The sequence below is a fragment of the Rattus norvegicus genome, chromosome 9 (genome assembly GCF_021556685.1).
Source record: "Rattus norvegicus strain SHRSP/BbbUtx chromosome 9, alternate assembly SHRSP_T2T, whole genome shotgun sequence".
In the NCBI taxonomy this organism is placed as follows: domain Eukaryota; kingdom Metazoa; phylum Chordata; class Mammalia; order Rodentia; family Muridae; genus Rattus; species Rattus norvegicus.
The window spans coordinates 128720021-128746530 of NC_141542.1; the positions used below are offsets into that span (position 1 = coordinate 128720021).

Genomic DNA, 26510 nt, shown 5'->3' on the forward strand with positions numbered 1-26510 from the left:
CTTCAAGAAAGGAAGCAGTGGGATTTTACTGAATGAGTCTGGCTATGTTCACATATAGGTTTCCCTACCCCTATACATGCCATGTTAGCCATCGTTGGACTAACGATGTGAAAATTCTAATAAATCTGCTTTCAACATGCAGAGATTCGTCCTATCAGGTCTGTTCATCTAGAGAACCTTTACTAAAACAGTTCTGTGTGTGAATGTGTGTTCACCTTCCCACTGAAGAGGATGTGCTGGCTAACAGTAGTGTTCCACAAGGTTTGTCTCCCAGGGTTCCAGGACCTACCAGTGAAAACTAGCTGCAGTTTACCTAAGCCCAGCACGAAGGATTCCACCCAAGCCAAATGACAGTGTTTCTTGGGGGCAATTCTCTAGTGGGCTCACTGATCCCAAGGATACAGAGTTCACTAGTCCCAAAGAGGTCAGAAAAGTCGATATGGTGAGTGAGGATAAGGAGCAGGGCTGGGGAGAAAGAGAGAAAGAGCAAGCAAGGCAAGCAGGGAGAAAAATGCAGTAGGCAGGGAGGGGGGGGTGAGAGGGAAGGTGGAGGGAAGAGAGGGAAGGATGGAAAGGTGAGAGGGAGGGTGAGAGAGGCAGAGAAACAGAAAGACAAAGAGTACAAAATTTCTGGATGATATAGGAAGAGCTTCTGGGGAAGGGAAAACTCGGCCCCTGCGCTGGAAAGTTCAAGGTACAAGGTGGGGTATGCCAGACAGGCCCTGTTACACGTGGGGACTGAGGAGTGCTGGGAGAACCTGGAGGCCCAGACAGCTTTGGTGTGTTGAATATATGAAGGTCAGCTGATTGTAGGGTCTAAATCCCAACAGCCACAAAACAAAACTCTTGTTTCCTCAAATCTCTCTTTAATTGTTAATATCTTGGGCACCCTCCCACTTGTGGGACAGATCAATAACTCCACTGCAAGTTGAGTATGGGGGTTATGCACGCTGTATACCTCGATTCCTGGAGGCAGAAGGGAAAGAGACTACTGAATGTTGTAAGCTGAGAGCAGGTTGAAGTGAGGACCTGGTAAGCACAGGGTCACCACTCACGCAAGGGAGGAGCAAGCGGCTGGGCAGTGGTAGGTGGTGTGGTGGGTCCTTCCTGGGGCTGGGCGGGGAGACAGATGAGAACGCTATTGGAGGACAAGCACAAGTGCTACTGAAATGCAAATTCCTGTAGATCTGGAAAAGGTCTGGTCCCAGGCTTGATGCTAGGGCCGAGAACTGTGTACCTACCCTGTACCTTCAGCTCACTGTAACCCTTAAGGAGGTGCTCAAGTCACTCAAGACTACTGGCCAATTGGAGTCTTCAATGCACCTGCCAATCAGAAGAGAAGGCGGGCTTTTCCGGGTTCCTAGGTGTAGGATTTGTTTAGTAGTTAAGTAGTCTTAACTGGTCCTGGCTGCTGTGCTCTCTGTTCTGCCTTTGGATTCTCTGAGGCATGTTCAGGCAAGCTCCAAAGCTGCGACATGGTGAGCACAGGGTCACTGCACACAAAGGGGCAGAGAGGGCGGGCGGACGGGCGGGCGGATGGACGGACGGACCGGCATGGGACTGAGCAGTGGAAGGTGGTGTGGTGGGTCTTTCCCCGGGCTGAGTGGGAATCGGCGGCTACCCATGAGGTCTTAGCCACTCACTGGATCCAGCGGCAGTTTCTGAAAAACTTCCCTGTAGGGGCTGCAACTGTGCAGAGCATTTGGCTTGTGTATGGAAAGATCCTTGGCGGGATCCCAAACTCAGAAGCCTAGTTTCTACAAGTTCTGTTCTTAGCATTTAACATTAAGGTGTAAGAACCATTTGGAGTTATTTTGTGGAGGTTGTGGAAGGCATCTCATGTGCTGGGTAGCAATCCAGTTTCCAGCTGTAATGTAAGAGTAGAATTGATGATGTAAAGGATGTGCTAAAGGTCAGGAGATAGCAAGGCACACCAAGTAGAATTTAGCTGAGAGAGGACTGCCTGCAAAACACCCCACGTGTAAGTAGTAAGCTAACCAGGCCTGTTAGAGATTAGGATGCTAGGATACACAAGTTTGTTCACCAGGATTGTCCAGAAATATGGCCCCAGACCCTGATTTGCAACCAGCCACTAAGCCCATCTCCATATCAAAGAGCAGGCCTCTAACAAACTGATCAATGGGGCATTACAGGATCACAATCAACAGTCAGGCCTGGTGTGCCATAAAGGTTTAGTTTTCTTCTTGAGAAAAGCATAGTTCTGCCACATGGGCAAGATGACACCCGGTGACAACCATTAGAAAATGTAAAACAACAAAACACTTTTATTGAGCGCTGGCCTGATCAAGCTACGCTTTCCCTCCTTTTCCTGAGGTCCCCATGTTTGAGCTCCTTTTGAAACCCGGGGACATGCTTGGCAGAGCCAGTAACCATCTAGGGCCTAGTCCTTGGGAGCTTTCCCTGGAGCCCTGTATATAGAGGTAAAACAGCTCCCCTAAAACCAGGAATATGCTTGGGGCCAGGGAATTTGGGAGGGGTTGCTTAAGATTCTGAGAATACAAGTCTTGCCACAATATGGGGCTATGGGTGTCTAGCCCACTATGGGCTTGGTAAGGAATATTTTTGAAATACACTGAGTTCCTTGTGCAGCACTGTTTGATTAGACTTTTCCTGAGTCTGTCCCATTATATGATGTTTCTGCTAACTTCGTAGTTTAACGTTTCTGCTGACTTCATTGATGTCTCCCGTTTCTTTCCATTTCCCTCATGTAAACTGTATACAAGGTGACATTCTTGTTAAGCTTACTTAGTTTTTTTTTTTTTTTTTTTGTTGCTTACAAAATAATTTATTTCTTTATAAAAACTGACCTAACAGTCAGGGCATATTTACATTTTAATCATTACCCAATTTAGTAAGAAACAATTCAATGCAAACTACAAAACAGCTTATAAAGTCAGACTTATACAGAACACCAAAAATAATAAATAGACTTACTAAAATAAGTAGGAAACAATTTAAATAGTCATCGTATTTTAAACAGGAATCCACAGAAGCCTTAAGACTTAAGGATTTATACAAAGTAGAAAAAACTACAAATAACTCCAAGCCTGTAGGATTCTGCTGTAGAGGGTTGGCTACTTAGAACATTTCTGGATTAGTCTAAGTTAGGATGGTCCAGCTGTGTTTCCTCTGCTTCCAACTGTCCTTCTTCCTGTGTGCTGGCAGAAGGAACGTCATGTGGACCATCAGCAGAGATCAATCCATTTGACTCTTCTTGATTCTCACCAGTACTGCTCTCTTCAACTGTCACGTCATTTTCTAGGGACTGGCTATTACTCAATAGCTTTGCCTGCCTTCTTTCCAAGGCCAGTTGTTTATTTCTCTCAATTCTCTGCTGCTGCTCTTCTGTTAGGTTTCTACTCGCTTCAGAAGCAAACCTCTTGCTGTCAGATGAACTTGTCACAAAGGCATCAAATCCAGTGGCAGCTGCATCAAGGCTGTTAGTTTCCTCAACTTCATCGTTATTGTTAACAAAATCTTCATGTACAATAGGCAGATCAAGTCGAATTCGTTTTAAACAGGTCTGAACCTCCTTTTTATTTCCTAGGTTTTCAACTCTGTCAATAAAATCTTCAAATTGCAGTTTGGGGAATAGCCTATGCGCCCAGTGCTCCATGTGTCTGATTAGCGTTTTCAAGTCTTCAGCCTCATGACCTTTCCCCTTGAATTTTGTCTTATCAAATACATGCCTTAAGGCTGGAAGCCCTCTCTCTGAAGTCAATCTTGTAGCATCTAGCTTGGGTATATTCCTTTTAACTATTCTCTTTGGCGGAACAGGAACAGGTGCTCCACTCCCTTCATCAGCTTCAGCTTCTGCAGGATCTCTCTCTGGAGAGCCCGGAGGTGGGAAGGGAGGAAAAGTTTCATCCTCTACATGTTCATAATCTGGTATTTCAAACAAGCCATTTTCTTCTTGCTCCAACATTTTTTCCTCACCCAAACGGCGGCCACCGCCAAGCGTGCCAACAGCACTTCTCCAAGCTTACTTAGTTTAAGACCCCACCCCCACCCCACCCCCCAGCTTTTATACTTTCTCCCTTCTCCTTTTCCTATGTTTTTCTTCCTCTGAGACCTTCCACTTAGGACACTGTCACTAACCTACTGTTTTAGGGCACTGGTGTACTTAAACATCCTGGAAATGTTTGCTGTGTAAATGTCCTATCTAAGTGGTCAGACTTGTATCCTCCAGTTTATATTTAAATTGTTCAAAACTTAAACTGGAACCTGAACGTAAAACAAACTTAAGGGTGACAGCATACATGGACTGTAAAATCTACCTAGGCTAGATCCTCTTTTAGCATTTTAGACCCAGCTAACTGGATCTTTGCTGGTCTTTGCTACTTTGTGGTTTCTTTTTCCAGGCTTAAACCTCCTCCTCTTCAGCCCCCTCCCCCACCCCCATTTCACCCCCTAACACCAGATAGGAGAGAAACAAGGATGGAGGAGAAAAAGATCCTTGAATCTAATTCCTTGTACTCAGCCCACAAGCTTGAGTCGAACAGTCTCCGCTGCGGGGAGTGAAGATGCAAAGCCAATAGTTACATTTGGGGGGACTGCTGGTTAATACAGCTGCCTCACTCGAGTTTGTTTTTCCTAATTTTTATGCCCCACAGTGCCATAGAAAGCAAAGCCACAAGTTAACAAACAATTCTCCAAAATATGCACAGAATATCGGTTCTTATCCAGAGGCACCTCCCTGTTCCTTCCACCAAGGTTGATAGAACTTTCAGCCCCTCCAATCGTTCCATGCCTCAGCAGGCTGATAAATTTGCCTACAGACCCTGACCCACTTTGACTGCCTGGGTACATACAAAGAATAGGGTCAGTTCTAAGGCACAAACAAAATAGCCAAGTGTGGGGAGCCGACTTGCCTGAGACCCCCAACATTGAGCTAATTAGGACAGACAAAGAACATATGAAAGGACACCTAAGGACAAGGTCACCTAAAGGACAAGCTGAGTGGAAAAACCTAAGGTTCCAGCTAAAGTGCGGATACCAATCTGGGGGTCAGAGTTGCTTAGTAACAAGGCTTGCCAGGAGCACTGATACAAATCTGGTGTTCCAACAGGTTTGCCAAGTGGAGGCTCCTGACCTTTTGTTGGGAGCTAGCTCCATACAGCTAGCTTTGCAAAAGAACCAGCTTCCTATAGACTCCTACAGACCCAGGGCTGTGACATTTTGCTGAGAGCCAATTTCCTCCAGACTCACAGATTGTGACTTTCTACTAGGGCCCAACTTCCTACAGACCTAGGCCAACATCCCGCAGGAGTGAGCCAACTACCCTGTTGCAGGATGGGACAGCCAAGGAAGAAAAAAGGTGTAAACAAAATTCCCGAGGTCATTCTATTGGGCTTATTAAGATGACCAAGATACCAGGAACACATTACTCTGTCCCATCCAACAGGACAGTTAACGAAGTTCCAGGGGGTACCCAGAAGAGAATGGGGGACAAGAGACTTGAAGAAGGACACTAATACAAGTGTCTGATGAAGGTGACAATTTTATTTTTACAAGCTCTGGTTATATACTATAGCAAGACTAGGAGAGGAAGAAATCTTCAGGGGGCTGGGAGACCTCTATTTATTAGCCTATGATGAAGTTGGCTCACACCTGCGGGATGCCTAGGTCTGTAGGAACCTGACTCCCCCTCAAAGGTCATGAGCCTCCGTTTGGCAAGCCTGTTCCTAAGCAATGCTGACCACCAGATTTGTATCAGCCCTTCTGTAAGCTTAGCTAGAACAATGGTTTTTTTTTTTTTTTTCCACTGAGCTTGTCCACTAGATGAACTTTCATCTGTCCTTTGTCTGTCCTAATTAGCACAATGTTGGGTTCTCAGGCAAGTTGGCTCCCACATTCCTCAGCTGTATTTTTTTTTTTCTTTTGAACTTACTTTCTTGTCGTAGCCCAGTGGCAAATATACTTGTCATTTTCCTAGAAGTGGTACCAAGATCTCTCCACACCTGGGAGAGTTGAAGATTCTAATAAAATACAAATTTACCATACTAGGGCTCTGTCTGCCCCTAGGGTGGGGCGGAAGGGCAGAGCTGGGAAGGCTTGTGATGAGTCATGCAATCTCTAATCCTCCAATAGAGGAGCTGCTACCATTCTCTGGGGAGCCTAGCAATCAGGAGGAGCACCAGTGGGAGGTAGCTTGCAGGTTCTTTCCATATTCTCTGATGTAGTTCATCAGAGAGCTGTGAGGGAGATTTTGCAGCCACCAGGAACAACAGGTTGGCTAAGCTATCGGTGTCCAATCTGACTGGACTGACGTGGACTGTGAACCAGACTGTGGTGCTGTTGGTACATGTGGTGTCCTGGGCAGAGGGCCTTGTCCTCTGAGCTTCTCTGAGTGTGGATTCCCTGGGGAGGAGGCTTTGCATCTGGGTATAAGGTGTGTTGATTATAATATCACTGCCAGTGTGCACACAAGCATTGCTCTTGGTGTGCAAAAGACAGATTTCAAAACTGAAAATCCAGTTTCTAGAAGTTCAGAAGATTGTATTGCAAATTCATTTTGTGTGATAAATTTTACAAATAGTTTAGAAACTGGTAGGGATGAGGTTATGAGAATCATCCTTTGGCAATACTTGGTTAAAACCCTTTTACCTTTCCACTATCAGCAGTCACAGTGAATGGAGTGATTCAGGGAAATTCAGTTCCAGAGTCCAAAAGGAGTTTCTGAGATGCAGAGGTTTCTCAGGTGTGCAGGGTGGGGTGTAGGTAGGTAGGGCAGATTGTACATCATTACTAAAATCCACATGGCATCATGTGCAAGCAGACATTAAATTATTCTTCAACCTTCGTTTGTGTGTGGGTTCAGGGGGGCTGGGTTTGTGTGATCACACAGGGGCATGGGAACTATAGAGCCATAACCCTCCTTTCTTACCACCTCCACACAGAGAGCTCTAGAGCGTGGGGTCAGTAGTGGCTGGAGGGTCAGAAATATAGCAGTTTAGGGGTCAGTTCGAGTCATTTTTGTTGGAGTTGGGAAGTCTGTGTTTTTTCCATTTGAATACACATGCAATCGTAGGTAATATTGGTCAAGTTCACATTTTTCCTGGCTGAGTTTCCTTAGGTCTTTTGATTAAAACTTGACTATAATTTGGGGCTTATGTTCTTGCCTTTTTTTCTCTACATCTCATTTTTTCACAAATGTGCTAAAACTTTTGATCATTGTAGCTCTTTGATAAGTACAGATGGAATCTCCATTGTGCCAAAATGTGTACTATTTCTTCATAATCCTGTTGATGATTCTGACGTTTTTTCACATGGCAAATAGCTTTGAAATCAGCTGTCCTGTTATGTATTATTAGATGTTTTCTTTAGATTTTCTTGAATTTTTGCTGCAAATTTAACATACCGAACATTGCTTTTTTAACATCACTGTAATGGTGTTGTTTACAGTTATATAAATTGGTAAAAGATATTCTACATAATAATTCATTTAGCAAGCTATATAGTATGTGTGCGAAACTGAAACTGATATGAAATAATGTCCAAAGCCATAGAAAGAGGACTTTAGTATACACTTTAGTGACACAGAATACATCCTTAGGGTCACGTAGACAAGATCTTTGTAAGTATGACTTAATTGAGAAAACAAAAAAAAAAAAAGAGGAAATAAAGCATGGTCCAGAATTGGACAATGAATCTGGATGTGACACAGGGTTGTGTCTTAGCAGTAAACTCTGATAGCAATAGGTTGGGATTTTCCATAGATATCTACTAAAACTAGTTAAGACTGTGTTTTTATAGTTGATATAAAGTTGTGCATATTTAATATATGTATTCTGATACATGTGGACATAATACCTACACTCAAGCAATCCCATTCTATGGAGTGTTGTATTGGAATCATGGCTCCACAGCTGGCCAGTACGGTTCCACGTGAGACAGTTTCATTGGTGCTGGGAGGTGGGGGGGTGCACAAAGGAGGAAAAGAGAAAGAAGGGGCGAAGGTCAGGAAGGGTTGGCTTTTTATTTGGGTAGGGACATAACTTCTTGCAGGTGAGGGTAGGAGATGGGCTAGGAGGACACTGGAAATATATGACAACAGATGCACAGGTCCCTTTTCACCTCTGGGTGACGTCACTTCTTTTTTTTTTTTTTAATTATTTATTTATTTATTATAGATGAGTACACTGTAACTGTCCTCAGACACACCAGAAGAGGGCATCAGATCCCATTACAGATGGTTGTGAGCCTCCATGTGGTTGCTGGGAATTGAACTCAGGACCTCTGGAAGAGCAGCCGGTGCTCTTAACCACTGAGCCATCTCTCCAGCCCCGGTGACGTCACTTCTATCGCTGGGTTTGGAGACAACCTGCAACCATAAAGCCGGTTCCTCATACCAACACTTACTTCTCATAAAAATGACAGAATTGCCATGGATCCCAGCAGTCTTCTCAGTATAGTTTCCGTGCACTTGAAATTAGTTTTAAGAAGTACCAGAATTCTCATGTTCATTGCAGTTGTATTCATACTTGCCTAACTATGAAAATAACATCAATGCTCATTTGTTGAGGACCAGCTAGGTGCCTCTAGGGGACCTAGGGTGCCTTGGGTTAAAGGAGTGGATAAAGGATTATGCACTTGTAAAGACTCTCACAGTCAGTGCTTTATTGGTCATAAAACAGCATGTAATTATAGCTTAAGCATTATCAACCCATTTCTTTCTCCCATATAATTTTAACCTTTAATGCACTGTTATTGTCTGATGGATCTGAGAGCTTGAACCATTTTGTCAACTTTGCAGGTAGCACTCGAAAATGAAGGGTGACCAAGCCAGCTCAGTCAGTCAATAGGGTCTCAAGGGAGAGAGTGAGGATTGAGAGGAAAAAGAAAATTAGACAATATATAGCATGATTCTAGCCAGTGCTGAGGCTGAAGCGGGTCTATTTTTCCCAGTCTGCTTTTCTACCATTTTTATTACAAGCAAGTTATAAGGTCAATTCTAGGTCAAGAACAAACAAGGCACAAATACCTGTGATCATTGTTTCTAGGGGCTCATTAGTTTAACAGGAGAGAAGGAATGTTAATAGCCCAAATGTAAATATTCTTACCTGAACCTACTTCCTAAGTCCTAGTCCTAGTCCAAGTCCAAGGTCAAATTCCTGCCAAATTCCTATAGAAGGGCAGAAAGCAGAGAATCTAGCTGAAACAATCTTCTTCAAAACGTTTTTTTCCTAATATTTATTTAGAACATTATGTGGAGAAGAGAAATGAAATATCAAGCTTTCTGTAGCAAGAGTTGTTGTAGATGAGAAGCAAATGTGCTATTAGAGTATGCTGTAAAAATGCAGAAAGGGGCTTTATTTGAATGGAATGAGAGCCCTCTGCCAATGAGTCATACTGCATGAAGAAGTAAAAACGAGGTTAAGAAACAGATTGAAGGGGTTGGAGATTTAGCTCAGTGGTAGAGCACAAGGCCCTGGGTTCGCTCCCCAGTTCTGAAAAAAAGAAAAGAAAAAAAAAAAAGAAACATATTTACTGTTTTGTTTGAGTTTAAATAGTAACGATAAATTACAGTTGAACAAATATGTAAAAGTCTTAGATAACTGACTCGGCTCTTTGTTTTCTCTGTTCTAAGTAACTTATCTTAGATGGTAATACTTTCATTTTTGCCTTGGAGAAAGCATTTAAACATTTAATATTTTTATACATTGGTTTATTTTGGCTTAATGCATAATATAGTTAATGTAGCAATTTTGTACAACATCTCATTTCTATTTGAATAGATATTCAAACTTTAGTTTTTCTTAAAAACAATTATGAGTATTGCTTTGGAATGAAATGAAAAGCATTGTAATTCCACATTCCTAACTAGTGAAAGCTAACACAAGAAAGTGACTGCTTTTCTTTCCTGCGTGATATATATTTCACATTGCTGAGAACAAAACTTCTGATTTCACATATAGAATGGGCCCAAGATGAGCTTGTCATGAATTCCTGTGTTGCAGAGTATTTGATCGCATTATGAACCCAGAGACTGTCCAATTTACTGGCAGGGGCGGTGGGCAGGGGAGCTGTTTCTAATTGGTAGGGCTCAGCCATTACTACACAACTTTGCTACCAAACATAGTTTTGAAGGTAAACATAGTTTTAGAAGGAAGCACTCATATTTGTAAGTAATGTATAATTGAGTGGGTGAAAAAATGATGAGTCAGGTTAAGATCTGACAGAATAGGATATGCCCAACTCTCAAGAGAAGAGGGAAAAGAGGCAATATAAGAGGAAGCAGCGGGGTTGGGGATTTAGCTCAGTGGTAGATCACTTGCCTAGCAATCAAAAGGCCCTCGGTTTGGTCCCCAGCTCCTGGGGGGGTGGGGGGCAGAGAAAAGAAAGAAGGAAAAGTAAAGAGGAAGCAGCACAGAGGGTAAGAGGAGGGGGCAGTTTTACCTGGAGAATTTTACAGATACAGGCAGGCTAAAGACAGAAAAGGAGAAAATGAGCAAGAGAATGAGAAGAGAGCAGTTTACTAGAGTCCCTTTGAGGCCAAGCACAGCAATTCAGTCAGAAGTGAAAGACTCAATTTGAATTGGTTAGCATGAAGAGTTTGAGCTAGAAGAGCAGAGTTGACCAGCCAGAGTTCAAAAAGAAGAAGAAAGGGTGATTTTATTTAACAGTTAAGTCTCAGATGCCCAAAACACTCAAGTGCCCAACTCTCCTGAGCCCCCTCTGTGTTTGCCTGGTGCTGAGCCTTGCTGATGCATGTGGAAGCTTTAGTTCCTAACAAAGGAACATCTTGATCTTTCTGTTTGGCACCTGGGCAGTAACACCCAGTTCCTGATTTTTGTTCCTGTTTTTGTCCTGAGGGCATAACCTATTTTTCCACTGTGCTTCCAGGAATTCTCCACCCAGTGAACTTGGGGTGTATATTCTGTGAACCTCAGTAAAGCTTTGGCATTTTCTTAGCACAAATGACCCTAGTCTGTGTCTTTTGTTAAATACTCCAGGCCTATGCCCCCTCATTCTAGACCTAGATCAGATTGTACAGAAGCTATAAGCTTCCATGACTAGGCCTAGATTATCAGAAGCAGGAAGTAACCCTTCCAGGTATTTTTACATTCCTATGTGATAGTCACTGTCTACAAAAATAGAACGAGTACTGTAGGTATCACAATCTTGCTGCTCCTATCTTTATGATTTTTCTTTTCTTTTTTTTTTTTATTCTTTTTTTTCCGAAGCTGGGGACCGAACCCAGGGCCTGGCGCTTGCTAGGCAAGTGCTCTACCCCTGAGCTAAATCCCCAACCCACGATTTTGCTTTTCTTTGTTCACTACAGCTTCCCTTCTTTGCATTTTCATTTAAGCAATATTGAATTAAGTTTTTAAATGAGAGTAGATTCTCATGTAATATATCCTGACCACTGTTTCCCCAACCTGCACTCCCGACTACCCCCCACTTCTATCCTTTCCCCAAGATCCACCCCCGCACCCATTTCCTCTTCAAAAAGGAGCAGACCTAACGGACAAAACAAGATAGAAAAAGACAAGGTGAAAGCCTTCATATTGGACAAGGCAACCTGATAGGAAAAATCTCAAGATCAATCCAAAGAATCAGAGTTACACCTGCTTCCACTGTTAGGAGTCCCGCAAAGACACCAAGCTAACAGCCATAATATATAAGCAGAGGACCTGGCATAGACCCATGCTGTCTCTATGCTTGCCATTTAAGTTTCTGTAAGATTCCTAGAAATCCAGTCAGTGTTAGTCATGGGTTCCCTCTCATATCAAGGGCCTCAAGTTAAACCAAACATTGGTTGGCCACTCAAACACGTTTGTTACCATAATGCCCCAGCACATCTTAGGAAGGACCCATTGTAGGTGTGTGTGGGTGTTGGGGGCCGAGGGGTGTTTCCAGGTTTCTCTTTCTTCTTTTTAGCCTGTAGAGTACCTTCTCTCCTCAAAGAGACTAGAACACAGGGGCGAAGGCTCCGAGCCTGCACTCGCTTGACCTCTGCATTCTGTGTGGAATTTGTCCTTAATGATCAGGCCATGCTGTCAGTTATCTGAGAGAAAAGTTTGTCCTTGCATCAGCATGGATTGTTTAAGGATCTCAAGGGACCTCCTTGGCCAACAGCTCAACCAAATGTAACTTATTAGCAACATCGAAGCCCTGTCTGGTTTCAAAGGATGGTAAGTTCATACTCCATATCCTCCATTACCAGTAGTTTTCATTAGGGTCACCCTGGTCATCCAGGAAGTTGTCATTGTACTGGATTTCTATACTAACTCCCAAATAACCCCTAATTCCAGCTGTTTCTTCCTGCATTGTACTTTCCCCTGCATCCCCCTCAACTGATCCTCCCTACTCCTGTTCCCATCAAACTCTGGTCTACTCACAGAAATTATTCTATTTCCCCTGTAGAAAGAGATCTGTGCTTCCTCCCTAGAGTCTACCTCTTTAACTAACCCCTCTGGGTTTATTACTATTTACCTAATAGGTAATATCCACTTGTAAGTAAATGCATGCCATGTTTGTCATTCTGGGTGTGATTTCTTTAGTTGTATTTTCTTGCCTGTAAATTCATGATGGCATCTTTTTGAACAGCTGAGTGATAAATGTACCACACTTTTGGTGTACCCCATAGGGCTCAAAGTGAGTCTTAACTGCAAGGAGATCCCCCAAGTGAGGCATGAGAATGGAGTTTAATGCAAAGGCAAGAGTTTATTTTCTCGAGTGTCGGGGTCAACCTTCAGTCAGCCCCTCTTAGCGAGGGACTGGAAGGTGACCCCAATGGCTGTGACAAGCAGTTTTTATACTTTCAGGGGTACAGGTTACATTAGCAGGTTTACAGTTCAAACTTATATGGCATGCCTTTGAGCTCTTATGTGGGACCAGAGGATCAGGCTACTCTCAGTACATTCTGCAGGATTTTCAAGAATGCCCCTGGTCCTCCCAAGAACTCTGGGTGGAGAATGGAACTTGTCCTAGCCTTGGCCGGAGGCCTGAAGATGGGTTGTTACCTAATCTTAACCAGAGGCAGTTGATGTAAAGCTGGCAAAAGCCCTTAGGGTCCCCATAACCTACCTGCTTTCCACCAGGCCAAGCCTCCTGACAGCGCTTAGGCTTCAGTAAGAACTAGGGTCCTTCAACCCATTCTTCAGTTGAGGTATTTTTCGGTTGTTTCTAGGTTCTGGCAAGTGTGAATAAATATGCTATGAACATAGGTGAGCAAATGGCCTTGTGGTAGGGTGGAGCACCTTTTAGATAGATGCCCAAGAGCTTTATAGCTGTGATTTGAGATACATGGATTCTCAGGGTTCTGAGGCACCAGGACTCTGAGGAAATGCTCATTTCCATAGTGGCAGTATTAGTTTGCACCCTACAAGCATGGAGAGTTATTACCCATTCTCCACATCCTTACCAGCATGACTTGTCACTTGTATTGATCTTAGCCATTCAGACATGTGGAAGATAGATTCTCAAAGTAGTTTTGATTTGCATTTCCTTGATGGCTGAGATGATAATGATTTCTTTAAGTATTTCTCAGCTCTCTGAGATTCCTCTTTTGAGAATTCTCTGTTTAGATTTATACCCCCCCTTTTTAAAAAAGATTTATTTATTTAATGTGAGTGAGTTCACTGTACCTGTCTTCAGACAGGCCAAAAGAGGGCATCAGATCCCATTACAGATGGTTGTGAGTGACCATGTGGTTGCTGGAAATTGAACTCGGGACCTCTGGAAGAGCAGTCAGTGCTCTTAACCGCTGAGCCATCTCTCCAGCTCCTATACCCCATTTCTTAATTGAATTTTTTGCTTTAGAAAGTCTGTTTTCTTCGGGTCTTTATGTATTTTATATATTAGGCCTCTATAAGATATGGATTTGTTTAAAAAAATATTTTCCCGTTCTTTAGGCTGCCACTATGTCCAATTGACTGGGATTTTGCCACAGCTAATCCCCTTTATATATTTATTTTTTCATTTGTTGGCAAAGATGAGAAACAGAATACACAGGATGAGTATTGGCATGTAATATCTTAAAATTGTTATTACAATCTTGTAGTTCATGTTTAAAACACTTTCTGTCTGTCTTTCTGTCTCCTTTTATTTTGGTACCATTTACGTTGTGTGATTCTATTCATTATAATCTAATTATATTGTTTCTCTGGAAAATGAAAGACCTGCACCTACAATTTTATAATCTGAAAATTTACTATGTTATGAGTTTCTTGAGGTTTTGATAGTTTGGGAAACAGTTTTAGTGTCCTCTTCTGAAGGCTTGTCTCTCCTCATTTCTTGGCAAATCTGTGTATTCCAATTGTTGCAATCATCATTTTTTTGGTTTTCTGTGTGTGTGTGTGTGTGTGTGTGTGTGTGTGTGGTTTGTTTGTTTGTTTTTGCTACTTAAATGATTGATATTGTTAACACATTTGATTTGGGTTTTTTAAACTTTCTGATATATTATTGCCTTTTTGTCCTAGTTAGCTTCAGTTGTGAACATTTTAGAGCCTACAATCATCTGAGGGTCTCCCTTGAGGGCATGCCCTCATCAAAATGTCTGCATGCTGTATCAGTGAGAGATTGTGTTGTGATGATTGATGTGGGAAGGCTCTACACTGAGGGTGGCAGGATCCCTAAGCAAGTGGGCCTGGGCTGGGTAAGAGAGCTGGCTAACTATGAGACAGTGACCAAGCAGGAAACCCTACTTGTTCATGGTTTTTGCCTTTTCTTGAAGCTTGAGTTTCTATCCTAAGCTCCCAAACTGATGGCTGTCATGTGATTGGACCAAACAAGCGAACCTGTTTATTTCCTGAGATGCTTTTGGTTAGAGAATTGAATCAAAGTAGGAGAGTAGCAAGTTAGAACAAAAAAAAAAAAAAAAAAAAAAAAAAAAAAAAAAAAAAAAAAAGGTTATTTTGTTGCTGGACAGAAACTAGAGAAACTAGAAATGTTCTCCTTTGGAGGAACCTGGTAAACATTAGGGCTTGAGATGGTAATACAGCATAGAAAGCTGTATTCAGAGCTTAGTCGGCTGTTGTTGTAGCACCTGGAAGACTGGAGTCATGGAAGTAACGCAGTCAGAAGTTGAGGTCATAGGATTTCAGTGGAAAATAGACTCCATGAAAGATCTAGCTAGAAGTCATTTATGTGGTATTTTGACCCCAAATCATTCTTATTCGGCCCATGCTCTGAGAAATTGAGTAAGGCAGAATTAAAAAATAAATAGCTATATTTCTTAGGTGAAATATTGAATCTGTTAGATGATTATTACTAGTAACTCATTCTGGACTACAAGAAAAAAAACAACAAGTTGAGCAGCAATAAATCCAAAGTCTGTGGTTTGTAGAGAAAAGCAGCCCTGGGAAGTTACACATGACAGCCAAATGCTGAGACAGAGGCATGAATTTTCAAAGAGATTATCACCATTAAAGAGAAGGTCTTTGCTCAGGATTGGAAGCCTAAGAAAGTGAATTAAGGGAAACAGTCCCTCCTGCTAAGCCTTCAGTTAATGGAAGGGGGAATTGGCAAAGTCATTCCTAGACCCAGGAAGGAACTTCATATAAAACCTGCTACTACTGGTCCAAGCTTGGTACCCAAGTTCTGGAAATCAGAAATATGGAAAAATAAGGTTATGGCTTCTTCCCCAATGGTTTCAGTTCAGCACTGTTCCAGCCATCTGTGTTTGGCAGAGTGAGATCCCCAGTGAGGGAGGACACTGTGAGAGTGCATGGGATGAATCTGAGGATGAAGCCTGAGTTGCATTTGAGACTACAAGATATAGAGATACCCAAGTTATGAGACACCTGTCATGGAGAGCTGCATATAGGGAGTTCAAGGGCCATCTAAGCCTTTTGAAACTGAGGCTCCTTGTGTCTGAGACAGAGCTGCAGGGCTTGGTGTTTGTCCTGCTGGGTTTCTTGCTTTGGTCCAATCTTCCCTCACTATGTACACATTCCTCTCTACTGGAATGGGAAGGGGTATTCTGTGCCTTTGTATGTTGGAACGATATAACTTGCTTTCTGATTTTAAAAGATGTGGCAATCAAGAGTGTCAGAAGTGATTCGAGGCATTTGAAGACTGTATGGGCTGCTGCAGGCTATTAGGGTCATTCGAAGCTCCTGATTAGCTGCCTGTGAGGGATGGTTTGCTTAGAATTGACTTGTTTGGACTTTTCCAGTTCTGGGAAACAGAAACTTAGGCCTAGTTTCCCAGTCTGTCAGTTTACAACCTGTCTTGGAGGAGTCAGCCTTGCTCTGGCCAACTCAGTTCTCTCAATAGAAGCTGTTGTAGGAGGAACCTTTCTAGATGATTAGTTATTGGGGATGACATTTGAGTGTCTATAGACTCAACCCATTTCCTGTGTGGGGTTTGTGTGTGGGGTGTGTGTGTGTGTGTGTGTGTGTGTGTGTGTGTGTGTGTGTGTGTGTATTGTGTAGTGGTTTTACCTGATTAGTCAGCCTCCTTCCTATGTTGTCTTGCCTTCAGCATTATAGACTCTAACCCTAAATCACATAAGATGCAGTTGAAGCAATTACTATTCACTGCTAAGGTATTTTGCAAGCCTGTTTCTTTTTATAATTTAAGTTTTGTTTTTGTTTTTGAGGACAAAGTTTCTCTATGTAGCCCTGGCTGTCCTGAAAGTAGCTGTTTAGAACATGCGGCCTCAGATGTAAATGGTCCACCTGCCTCTGGCTCCAGAGTGCCAGGATTAAATGTCAGCCAACATGCCCAGCTTTCTCTTTGTTTGTTTGTTTGTTTTTATATTATTGGCTGATGGGTTGGACTGTGGGTTTTGGCACATGTCAAGCATATGCTGCTGTGTTGATCTTCATCCACGTTATGAATTTTGAAATTTGACAGAGAGCATATTCTGTTTCTCAGGATGGCATGTATGTATTCATGACATTCATACTGCCTGGCTATATTGCCTGAGCTCTGAGTCATTGGATTGCAGGTATATGACATTTTTCCTACCTGTTGCATTTGTGTTGATTTTTTTAATGAATATGTATATTTTGCCTGTATGAATGAATATGCACATCATGTATGCCTAATCCTCATAGTAGTTAGAAAATGGCTACAGAATTCCTGAACTTGGAGTAATCAATAGTTGTGAAGCTCCATTCTAACTACTAGCAATTGAGGCCAATTATTTTTAAGACCAGCAAGAGCTCTTCACTGATGAGCCAGCTCCTGTCCTATGTTGCTTATTTAGGATCAACATTTACATTGCCAATATTTTGAGCTATCTGTTTGTATCTGTTTAAACATTCATTCCCTTGTAGTAAGATCTCATTACTGTTACAGTTTAAACTGGGCCACCTCAAGATTCTGGAAGAAGAATACTGAACTGCAGTGAATGTAATTCTTTGTAGGATCTCTAGTAAAAACCTCTGAGTCCTTTTCTATCTTTCCTGTTTGTTTGATTAATTTTTCATAGGGGAAACAGGGTCTTAATATGTACCTCTGGCTGTCCTGGATAGACCTCAGATATACCTGCCTTTGCCTCCTCAGTTCTTGGATTAAAGACATGAGCCTATATGCTCACTTGATATTTTTTGCAGTTAGTAATTGTTCATACAATTTCTCTGTGTGCTTAGTACTGCTCCTCTCTCTCTCTCTCTCCATTAGTTAACATTTCTCTTGCAAGGCTATATCCTACTCAATGAGCAAAGAAATGACAGAGGTAAACCTTATTACTCAGTTTTCTTCTAAGATGATTTGGTAATTACATTAGAACATCTGGGTCAAGAAATAAGTGGGGGAAGCACCAGAAGCATACATTTACAGTGATATCTGTATCATGGTTTCTGTTTTACTAATGTATGGGATATTTCAGGATGTATTGACCTATGATGATGTACATGTGAACTTCACTCGAGAAGAATGGGCTTTGCTGGATCCTTCACAGAAGAGTCTCTACAAAGATGTGATGCAGGAGACCTACAGGAACCTCACTGCTATAGGTAAGACAGTGAATTTTCGTTCAGTTTTTAAAATAAGGAAACGAATGTTCCTTTGTTACTGTTGCTTTTCTGTAACTTCAATTGAGAATAAAGGAAAATGAGGTGAAAAGGTCAGGTTCACTGAAGATAGTAACTTAAATGTTGCCTAATTTCCAATAATATATCATACATTTTCTGGTATTGTATTTTAGGTTACAATTGGGAAGACCATACTATTGAAGAACATTGTCAAAGTTTCAGAAGACATGGAAGGTAATTTTCATGTGCAAGTTGGTATGACTATGCCTCTGAAGAAATGTTAGTATGTCCTGGAACTTTTAAAGAAAAGCAACAGTGGTAAAGAAAAAAGCACTTCTCTAAGTTTATTGATTATTAAATTCTCACAAATCCATGTACCTCAATGTCAGGTGTCTGATTTGAAAGAAAACAAGGAAACAATGCCTTAACAAATATTACCATTTGAATCATAGCCACATTACAGCTACTCTGTATACCTGCCAATCTGTTTAGTCTCATAACACACACACACACACACACACACACACACACACACACACACACACACACACACACGCACAGAGAGAGAAACAGAGTAGGTGATAAGTTTATGTTTCTAATAGGCAAATATATCATAGTAAAGCTGATTACTCATATAGTAACATTGTTAAGTTTAAGTGAGAGGGACAGTTTATGAGAGTCAAGAATGTTTTTGAAGAGAAAACTTAATTCTTATACCATATGTCTATGATGAACAAAAAATCAAACTGTATGAATGATGCAATGTGGAAATATTTCATTTGTTATTTTAACAGCTATATCCTGTGTCACAATGGATACAAGCCATGTGAGCACAAGGATATTGAAAGAAGCAATGTCTCCCCACCCCCAGAACAATTAAGATATATGTAGTAGTCCACATTTGAGCAGACTTTCTCAGTGTGATACAAGTTTATAATTAGTTGGTTTCCCAACTTCATTGGGAATATATCCATAAAGTCACATAGCAGAAAATCCCTATGAATACTAGGATTGTGGAAATTCCTTTCTGTTTGTCCTGGTTCACTTTGCTGATGTGGTATGCAAACGTAGTGTATTTCACAATAATGGAAAGCATATGAATGTACTAAATGTGGTAAAGCTCTGAGCTCTTCCATTTCTCTTCAAATATATGAGAAATCTCATAGAGATAAAAGATGGTACAAATGTGAGCCATGTAATAACACTTTTACCAACCCATAATGAATGGGAAACCATGAGTGTAAACAAAGTGATACAACCTTAAGATGTGATTCTTCTTTACAATTAGACCAAATTATAAAATTAATTTCCAATTATTAGATTCATTAGTTTAGTGGTAAAGCTTTCACATGTGCCAACTATCTATCTTTGCAGGCATGAAAGATGTCATACTGGAGAGAAACCCTCTGAAAATACTCAGTGTTGTAAAGCCTTTGCACAACATAGTCCTCTCCAAAGACATAAAAGCACACATACTGGAGAGAAACTCTATGAATGTAAGTCACGTGATAAAGCCTTTACATACTATTCTCAGCTTCAAACTCTTGAAAGAATTCATGCTGGAGAAAAACCCTACAAATGCAATCAATGTGGTAAAGCCTTTACATCTCATAGTTCTCTCCAAGTACATGAAAGAATACATACTGGAGAGAAACCCTACAAATGCAATCAATGTGGTAAAGCCTTTGCACAACTCAGTCATCTCAAAACGCATGGAATAACACATTCTGGAGAGAAACCTTACGGATGTGAACAGTGTGGTAAAGCCTTTACATCTCATAGTTATCTCCAAGTATATAAAAGAATACATACTGGAGAGAAGCTCTATGAATGTGATCAATGTGGTAAAGCCTTTGTACTTCACAATGCTCTTAAAAGACATAAAAGAATACATACTGGAGAGAAGCTCTATGAATGTGATCAATGTGGTAAAGCCTTTGCATATCATAGTTATCTCCAAGTACATAAAAGAATACATACTGGAGAGAAACCCTACAAATGCAATCAATGTGGTAAAGCCTTTGCACAACTCAGTCATCTCAAAACGCATGGAATAACACATACTGGAGAGAAATCCTACGAATGCAATCAGTGTGGTAAAGCCTTTACATCTCATAGTTATCTCCAAGTACATAAAAGAATACATACTGGAGAGAAGCTCTATGAATGTGATCAATGTGGTAAAGCCTTTGTACTTCACAGTAGTCTTAAAAGACATAAAAGAATACATACTGGAGAGAAGCTCTATGAATGTGATCAATGTGGTAAAGCCTTTACATCTCATAGTTATCTCCAAGTACATAAAAGAATACATACTGGAGAGAAGCTCTATGAATGTGATCAATGTGGTAAAGCCTTTGTACTTCACAGTGCTCTTAAAAGACATAAAAGAATACATACTGGAGAGAAGCTCTATGAATGTGATCAATGTGGTAAAGCCTTTGCATATCATAGTTATCTCCAAGTACATAAAAGAATACATACTGGAGAGAAGCCCTATGTATGTGATCGGTGTGATAAAGCCTTTGCATATCAGAGTTATCTCCAAGTACATAAAAGAATACATACTGGAGAGAAGCCCTATGTATGTGATCGGTGTGATAAAGCCTTTGCATATCATAGTTATCTCCAAGTACATAAAAGAATACATACTCGAGAGAATCTCTATGAATGTGATCAATGTGGTAAAGCCTTTACATCTCATAGTTCTCTCCAAGTACATAAAAGAATACATACTGGAGAGAAGCCCTATGTATGTGATCAATGTGGTAAAGACTTCGTAGTTCCGAGTGATCTTAAAAGACATAAAAGAACACATACTGAAGAGAAACTTTACAAATGTAATGAATGTGGTAAGGCCTTTGTCTGTAATGCTAGTCTCCGAAAACATAAAGCAACACATACTGGAGTGAAACCTTTCGATTGTAAGCAATGTGGTAAAGCCTTTGTAGGTCAGAATGACCTTAGAAGGCATGAAAGAATTCATACTGGAGAGAAACCTTACGAATGTAATGAATGTGGTAAAGCCTTTTCACAATCAAGCCAACTCCAACTACATAAAAGAACACATACATACTAAAGAGTAACCCTATGAATGTAACCAATGTAGTAAAGCCTTTACTGTGATCTTCAAAGGTATGGTGGTTTAAATATACTTGGCCCATGGCAAGTGGCAGTGTTATGAGGTATGGCCTTTTTGGAGTAGATGTGACCTTTGAGGAAGTATGTCAATGTGGAGGGGGGATGGGCTTTCAGACCTCATGCTTAAACTCTACCCAGGGCAGAAGAGTCTTCTGGCTGCCTTCTGATCAAGATGTAGAACTCTATCCTCCAGCACCATATCTGCTTGGACACTGACATTTCTTCCACCTTGATCATAGACTGAACCTCTGAATCTGTATACCTCCCCTCCCCACAATTAAATGTCCTTTCTAAGAGTTGCCTTGGTCATGGTATCTTTTCACAGCATTAAAACCCAAATCAACACAAACAGCATAAAAGATACCACACTAGAGAGAAACTATGAATGTAGTGAATATGGTGAAGCCTTTGCACATTTCTATAGTTCTCACTATAATAAAAGTATTCATACTTGCATTCACTGAAACCCTGTGAATGCAGAAAATAGCATTCTTGAGAAAAGGCTTATGAATGGGCTCAATGTGGTAAAGTCTTTGTGTTTTGAAATCTGCCAAAATACTTAACAGTTCAAACACATGGTCAAAGTAAATGCCAGGAGTCTATTGGAAACCAGCTGAGTTAGAAGGGTAGGGATTATGAATAAGGTGGTTGGGTGTGCAGTTAGTGCTAGAATGTTAGGGTTTAGGGTTAAAGTTTTGGGGGGGCAGTGTGGGTTAAGGAGTGGACGGGTAAGGTTAGGTTGGGGGTGTTTAGTGTTAGGGGGTTAGGCAAAAGTGTGAATTTGGGGAAGGAAATGGGACGAGCTCGATTGTGGGACAGGGAGGGATTAAAATGATATGTAGTATTCATAGAGTCCTCGAATACAAAAATAATCAAGTTGAACAGCTTGAACGTAAATAGATTGGGGGGTAAGGAGAGTTGTTAGTACATACATTAATGAAATTCAGAAAAATCATTAGGTCTCATTTTAGAAATCACTTATTTTAATAAAGTGGAAAACTCTAAAATAAAGTATGTAGATTTCTGGACATATATAACCTACCAAAAGTAAATCATGAAGATCTAAAAAAAAAATTGAGCAGATTTGTAGAAAGCAGTACAAGTGAAGTAGTGATCAAATATTTACCAAATAAAAAAATTACCAGTCCTTCAATAAAATACACAAATGCTTCTCAAAGTATGCTATTAAATAGCAAAGGAAGGTTACATTACCAAACTCTATGAAGTTAATATTGGCCTAGTACTAAAATTAGATAAACATGGACCAATCTCCAACATAAATACATGCAAAATTTCTTTAAAAATGCCTGCAAACTCTTCAATAATAAATCACAAAATTACTATGATCAAACAGGTTTATTCCAGAGATGTAGTGCTGGCTCAATATGTCAATAAATTTTATAAATTTCACAAATCTCTTGTTTTTGATAGAATAGAAATCATATCAATTGATAGACATGTAAGGCTTTTGACAAAGCCAACATCAATCATGTCAAATATCCTCCCCCCAAAAAATTTCTTGAATTAAACCTGACCGAGGAAGTGAAAGACCTCTGTAATGAAAATTTTGTAGATACTAAATAAAATTAAAGAGGACACTAGAAGATGGAAAGACCTTGCATGCTCATGGGATGGCCCTACTTCCAAAATCAATCTACAGATTCAATGCAATCCCAAGAGAAATTAAGGGGGAAATAGTATCAAAGTCCATTACTTAATGCATGAAAACCCTATAATCCCATTATTCTGTATAATAAGTGTTAAATGTTAAGATTATTTTTGAAAGCTTTAGATCCAAGCTGGTATTAGGAACACACACAGTCACACAAACGCACATGACAAAACTGCAAAATACCAGTCAGGCATATGATGTTTTGCCAGTAAACCCAGCTCTGGTGAGCTGGTGCCCTGGGATTCATTGTCAAGACAGCTTAGCCTAAATTATTGATCTCATGTGAGAGACCCAGCTTCAAAAACAAGGTAGATATTACCTGAGGTCAACAATTGTTCGAGATGCATGCAAACATATATGAACACACTATATACAAATGGAACATAATTCAGACGAAAAGCTGTGGCACATGCCAGAACATAGATGCCCCAAGGAATTTACACAGAAAGAAATAACCCAGTTGCCAAGAGACAAATACTATATGATGTTATTTGTACAAGGAGCCTAGAGACAACAAATTGGAAGCAATGGAAAGCAGCATGGTGGTTGCCGAGGGCTATGAGAGGAAGAAGTGAAGAGCTGGTATTTATTGAATATAGAATTTCAGTTTGAAATGGTAAAAGAATTGTGATGCATGGGAATCATAATGCCACAGTCCAGTGAACGTACTTCATGCCACTCAACTATCAACTTAGATAAAAATGATACATTCATATTATGTATATTTTACAAGAATAATAAAAGTCCTCCATCGCCATAAAGTGATAAGGAGGTTGGGCCCTGTATAGCTGCAACTCGGTAACAGCAATGTTAATCTACTTTGGAGAGTTTCCTAACGGTCTCACTGCATTTAGATAGCTGTATCTTGAAAATAAAGTAACATTAAAATGTCTACCAAGGTCTATTCTGAGGTATCTTGAAATCTCAAAGGAAACTCCTTTGAGTGACTTGGTGTAATGGAGGCGGCTGTTGGCTGTGAGGTGCTGAGAAGAAGGCAGAATCAGAGAATCCTGAGTGCTCTGCACAGCACTAACTCCCAGGCAGTCCTTAGTTTACTTTCCTTTATAAAACTTTACAGAATGAAATTGTATGCCTATCTGGTTGATTAACCACATGTACTTTCACAAGAAGTCAGCATTAGATGCTTCCTTTGTCCTCAAATGTCTTTTTTTTTAAGGTATGTCACTGAGGCTAGGGTACATGTTACATGAACACACACACACACACACACACATATGCCTTCAGTAGTGGCAGCCTGCAACATGCAAGGATTTTTTTTTCTTCACTAAATGTTGTGTCACCTTTGGCTGTAGAGAGATGTTTAAATTCATGCTGGCATAAGAATATATGCTCAATGCCTCTTTAGATATTTAGAGTAAAGGTTTGTGTAACAAATATCAGTTTATTACCCTGAGGATGGCGAGCCTCCTCGAGACAGAATAAGCAGTAAACAAGACACCACTTAGCATTCAAGATTGAGCGACACAGATTCCAGCTCTGAGTCCCACACCAATGGAGTGCTAGACAGCATCTTAGAACCTTCAACTGTAAAACTGACTAAATAGCACATACCATTTGGGATTACTGTAAAACTAGGGGTGAAATGTGTAAGACTGTGCAGGCCCTGTCACCTAATGGACACCAAATAAACATTAGTTACTATTTGTGTCACTGGTGTTAGTGTTATTAGAGAGCCTATGCAGGATAGGGGACAACAGTAAGTGTGCACTGGTAAACACGATCCCCCGCCTCCACACACACACATCATTAGGAATGATGAGAGATTGAGACTAAGACAACTCTAGCAGTTAACATTTTGGGTTGTTTCAATGACACCCTTTTCACTTGGTCTTGCTAACTCTGAGCATTGCTTATATCCAACCCACTTTTTTATCTTTTTTAAAAACAAAAATACATAAAATGGACTATTAAGGCAAGGTGACCACTGCTTTTCCTGTTCTTTTTTTAAAATTATTTTTAAAGATTTATTCATTTTATTATACCTAAGTACACTGTAGCTGTCTTCAGATAAACCAGAAGAGGGCATCAGAACTCTTACAGATGGTTGTGAGCCACCATGTGGTTGCTGGGAATTGAACTCAGGATCTCTGGAAGAGTAGTCAGGTGCTCTTAACCGCTGAGCCATCTCTCCAGCCCGATGTTTCTTTTTTTTTAATATTTATTTTTAGTATGTGTGGGAGTGTGAGGGCACCCTCAGAGACTAGAAGCGTCTGGTCCCCTGGAGCTGGAGGTAGAAGCAGCTGTGAACCTTCCAATGTGAATGCCTGGAACCAGGCCTTGGTTCTCTTCAATGGTAGTCTGTGCTCTTAACCACTGAGCCATCTCTCCAGCCCCAAAAATGCTTCTCTTGAAGAAAGGAACACATGTTTTTTTTGTTTTTTTTTTTTGTTTTTTTTTTTTTTTGGTTCTTTTTTTTTTTCGGAGCTGGGGACCGAACCCAGGGCCTTGCGCTTCCTAGGTAAGCGCTCTACCACTGAGCTAAATCCCCAGCCCCAGGAACACATGTTTTAAAATTGTATCACATTACCTAGTAAGGACTATCACAAAGAACACATGCTGTAAAAAAAAAAATACAGGTTGTGATTTAGCAATTAAAAGGTAGAAGACAGGCACAGTGTCCCTCTATCTGACCTCAGCCTCTGTCAGATTTGTATCAGATGTAGTAATGGAGCCTCAGGTTGGAGGTTCTCAAAGATTGGACACAATATTTATTACCCACTAAGTGTGCAGAGCAAAATACATGTTATCCCAAACTATTGTATACTTTTCAAGCCTGCAACTTTCCCTAAATGATTTTTACTATTTGTTCTAAAAAACAAAAAAGCTCAACAACAACAAGAGAAAACGCCAGCATGCTGTTTACTCACATTTTCTGTATTTCATTACCCCTAGATCGAGTGGGGCCAAAAGCTTCTGAACCATGTTGGGCTGTGCTTAAGGACAATAATGCATTAACACACTTTTCTCCCATTTAATTTATTTTAATCATTTTATTCTAGCAAAACTTCAGAGGCTAGAGGAGAAATTCCATTCACCCCTATCATATTCTGCCCTGCCCTGCTGCACATCAGCTCAGTGTCTTACCAAGGGCAAAGTTTTTTTTTTTTTTAAAAAGATTTATTTATTTTATTTTGTATATGAGCACACTGTCGCCGTCTTCAGACACACCAGAAGAGGGCATTGGATCTCATTACAGATGGTTGTGAGCCACCATGTGGTTGCTGGGATCTGAACTCAGGACCTCTGGAAGAGCAGTCGGTGCTCTTAACCACTGAGCCATCTCTCCAGCCCAAGGGCAAAGTTTTAATACAGGTTTGTGTTTGTTTTTTTTTTTTTTCTTTCTTAAAGATCAGGGGTACAGTGTTTCTAAACAGAAAGAACTGCACTAAGTCCATTAGTAGACACCAAATAGCTTTGAGAATGGGTCTTTCTGGAAACACCTTCAATAATGTCAGTTTAGGGTGCTAACAGAGGCCACTTGAGAAATCATTTTAAACCAAAACAAGGAAATCCACTTAAGAAAGGGCTAATAAATCAGTATAAGGACCATACGTTGGAACTGTTGATAGTCACTGTACACCAACTTTAAACATCAATTAAGAAAGTGGTAATTGTTCAAATTCTGAAGGTTATGATAGGATCAATGAAAAAACATCTTTCTTAGTGAATCATAAGGAAGAAGCTTATGATTTGACTCATTTCCCAGTCAATGGAAGCCTGTGGTT

At 40.7% G+C, this 26510-nt stretch overlaps 1 protein-coding gene and 1 pseudogene across 1 annotated transcript; one reads left to right on the forward strand and one right to left on the reverse strand.

The window, feature by feature from the left end:
- Positions 1-1390: 1390 nt before the first annotated feature.
- Positions 1391-21388, forward strand: LOC120094816 (zinc finger protein 431-like). The gene is made up of 5 exons (XM_087569085.1): positions 1391-1478; positions 17807-17933; positions 18125-18185; positions 19326-19447; positions 21231-21388. Exons 1-5 carry the CDS (start codon positions 1476-1478, stop codon positions 21257-21259), a joined length of 342 nt encoding a protein of 113 aa, XP_087425211.1. The 5' UTR covers positions 1391-1475; the 3' UTR covers positions 21260-21388.
- Tipinl1 (TIMELESS interacting protein like 1) lies at positions 2790-3998 on the reverse strand (annotated as a pseudogene).
- Positions 21389-26510: the final 5122 nt, after the last annotated feature.

Excerpts from the sequence above, each read along its gene's own strand:
- LOC120094816 (XM_087569085.1), top strand. Across the intron at positions 17,934-18,124 it reads CAGGAACCTCACTGCTATAG|GTTACAATTGGGAAGACCAT; the intron begins GTAAGACAGTGA and ends ATTGTATTTTAG. Across the intron at positions 18,186-19,325 it reads AGTTTCAGAAGACATGGAAG|GCATGAAAGATGTCATACTG; the intron begins GTAATTTTCATG and ends CTATCTTTGCAG.